Below are 2,258 nucleotides of genomic sequence, written 5' to 3' on the forward strand. Positions count from 1 at the left end.
AGAACTGGTAAAAAGCTGCAATGAATGCCAAAGAACGGGAAACTTGCCCAAAAGAAATGCCATGCCACAAAATTTCATCCTAGAGCTGGAACTGTTTGATGTGTGGGGAATAGATTTCATGGGGCCATTTCCAACTTCATATGCAAACAAGTAGATCTTTGTAGCTGTGGATTATGTCTCCAAGTGGGTGGAGGCCATTGCAACTCCAACAAATGATAACAAGGTGGTTATGAACTTCCTCAGGAAGAATATCTTTAGCCGGTTTGGAGTCCCAAGAGCCCTCATCAGTGATGGAGGGAGCCATTTTTGTAACAGACCATTAGAGGCTCTTCTCCTACGTTACGGGGTAAAACACAAGGTAGCCACACCTTACCACCCCCAAACAAATGGACATACTAAGATATCCAACAGAGAACTAAAGAGAATTCTGGAAAAGACTGTGGGTGCATCAAGAAAGGATTGGTCAAAGAAGCTGGATGATGCTCTTTGGACATACAGAACAGCATTCAAAACACCACTTGGAATGTCCCCATATCAACTGGTGTATGGTAAAGCTTGTCACTTGCCACTGGAGCTAGAACACAAAGCTTTATGGGCTATCAAGATACTAAATTTTGATAGCATTGCTGCTGGTGCAAAGAGAATCTTGCAGCTGCAAGAGATGGAGGAATTCAGGTCACAAGCCTATGAAAATACCAAGATGTACAAGGAGAAGGAAAAGAGAAGACATGACTCACATCTTGCACCCAGAAGTTTCGAAAGGGGGCAGCAAGTGCTCCTATACAATTCCAAACTAAGACTGTTCCCAGGAAAACTCAAATCAAAGTGGTCCGGGCCCTTTCTTGTCAAAAAGGTCTCGCCGTATGGGCAGGTAGAAGTCATGGACAAAGGTTCAGAAAGGACTTTTACAGTGAATGGACAAAGACTCAAGCATTATCTGGGCAACATGGGGGAAAACCCCAGGATGAAATACCATCTCAAGTGAGTAAGGACTCGTCGAGCTAGCGACAATAAAAAAAAGCGCTTTGTTGGGAGGCAACCCAACCTCAGGTAGTCATTTTGATCTTCATTTCAATAAAGATCACAAGTTGTTTCCCCTGTATTGCAAGGAGCTAAGTTTGGTGTTTCACACCAGGACAGTCAAAGGAGACAGTGTAATTCTAAGTTTGGTGTCCCACCAAAAGGACATTCGGTTAGAATTACACCTGCTCCCAAAAACACATTGCTAGCTCTGACCAATTGAGGGTAATCATCTAGATGTAGTTAGACTTTAGTTAATAATTGTTCTATTAACAACAAGATATGAGTTTATCAGCATATATGCAAGATTGTGTGCTAAACAAGGAACTAAGTTTGGTGTTCACACACCAAAGCAAGTTCATAAGACACAAGCACATGCAAGCTAATTATTCCTCAAGTGCTTTGGGAACAAGCAACTTCCAATAACTTCACAGGAACCTTATGGTGCCCCTTCACTCAAGGAAGCAAAGAGTAGGAGGAGAACGAAAAGAAGGCGATTAGAAGTTGTCACCTGAAGGTTGTATTGTTACTTAATTCCATATATTTACAGTTCGAACATTGGAAGCTCAAATGCAATCTTGATTAATGATTACCAGTGAGGCCTAAACATGTTTTTTTTTTCAAAACTCTACCTTGTTGTTGAGCATGGTCTGTGATTCTGGTTTGAGTGTCACTGCATCTTTCCCTTATTTACTTGTAAGCTTGTCTATTTGTATGAAGAAGAGAATGTCTATGTTTACAAAAGACCAGAAAGGAGTTCATAATGTGGAAGTGCATTCATGAATCTTTGGGGGTAGGCATAAGTTAGGTAAGTTAGTTCAACCACAAGGTTAGGATGACATCTATCTATCCTGAATGCTTTACTTTTGATATACCCATGAGACTAAGATAACAACAAGATCCTAATAAGAGAAAAGGGAAAGAACAAGGGAAGTGAAAAACAAAAGAAAAAGAGTAAGCAATAAGGCTAGGCACCAATGGTTTACCCTAAGACATGTGTCTGTGGTGCTCCTGTGTGAGGGATTTACTTGGATGAATAAGCTCATTGGGGTGCTTCATCACCTGGTAACTTGGGTTAACTAACCCGGGATTATCAGCTGAAAATCCATTATCAAGAGTAACCCTCACCACAGAGCATTTAGTAACCCAAAGAGGTGCTGGACACCAAGGTCTGAAGGAAAGAAAATAAATGAACTATATGCCTGTGGTGTGTATGTATGGGGGAGAGACTTGAGCAA

The 2,258-nt window shown here is 41.2% G+C and overlaps 1 protein-coding gene across 1 annotated transcript; it reads left to right on the forward strand.

Annotated features, from left to right (window-relative positions):
• The first annotated feature begins 523 nt into the window (after positions 1-523).
• LOC107489555 (uncharacterized) lies at positions 524-985 on the forward strand. Its single transcript, XM_016110302.1, has one exon. The coding sequence runs from the start codon at positions 524-526 to the stop codon at positions 983-985; it is 462 nt and encodes a 153-aa protein (XP_015965788.1).
• The last annotated feature ends 1,273 nt before the right edge of the window (positions 986-2,258 follow it).

Source organism: Arachis duranensis, chromosome 5 (assembly GCF_000817695.3).
Source record: "Arachis duranensis cultivar V14167 chromosome 5, aradu.V14167.gnm2.J7QH, whole genome shotgun sequence".
NCBI lineage: Eukaryota > Viridiplantae > Streptophyta > Magnoliopsida > Fabales > Fabaceae > Arachis > Arachis duranensis.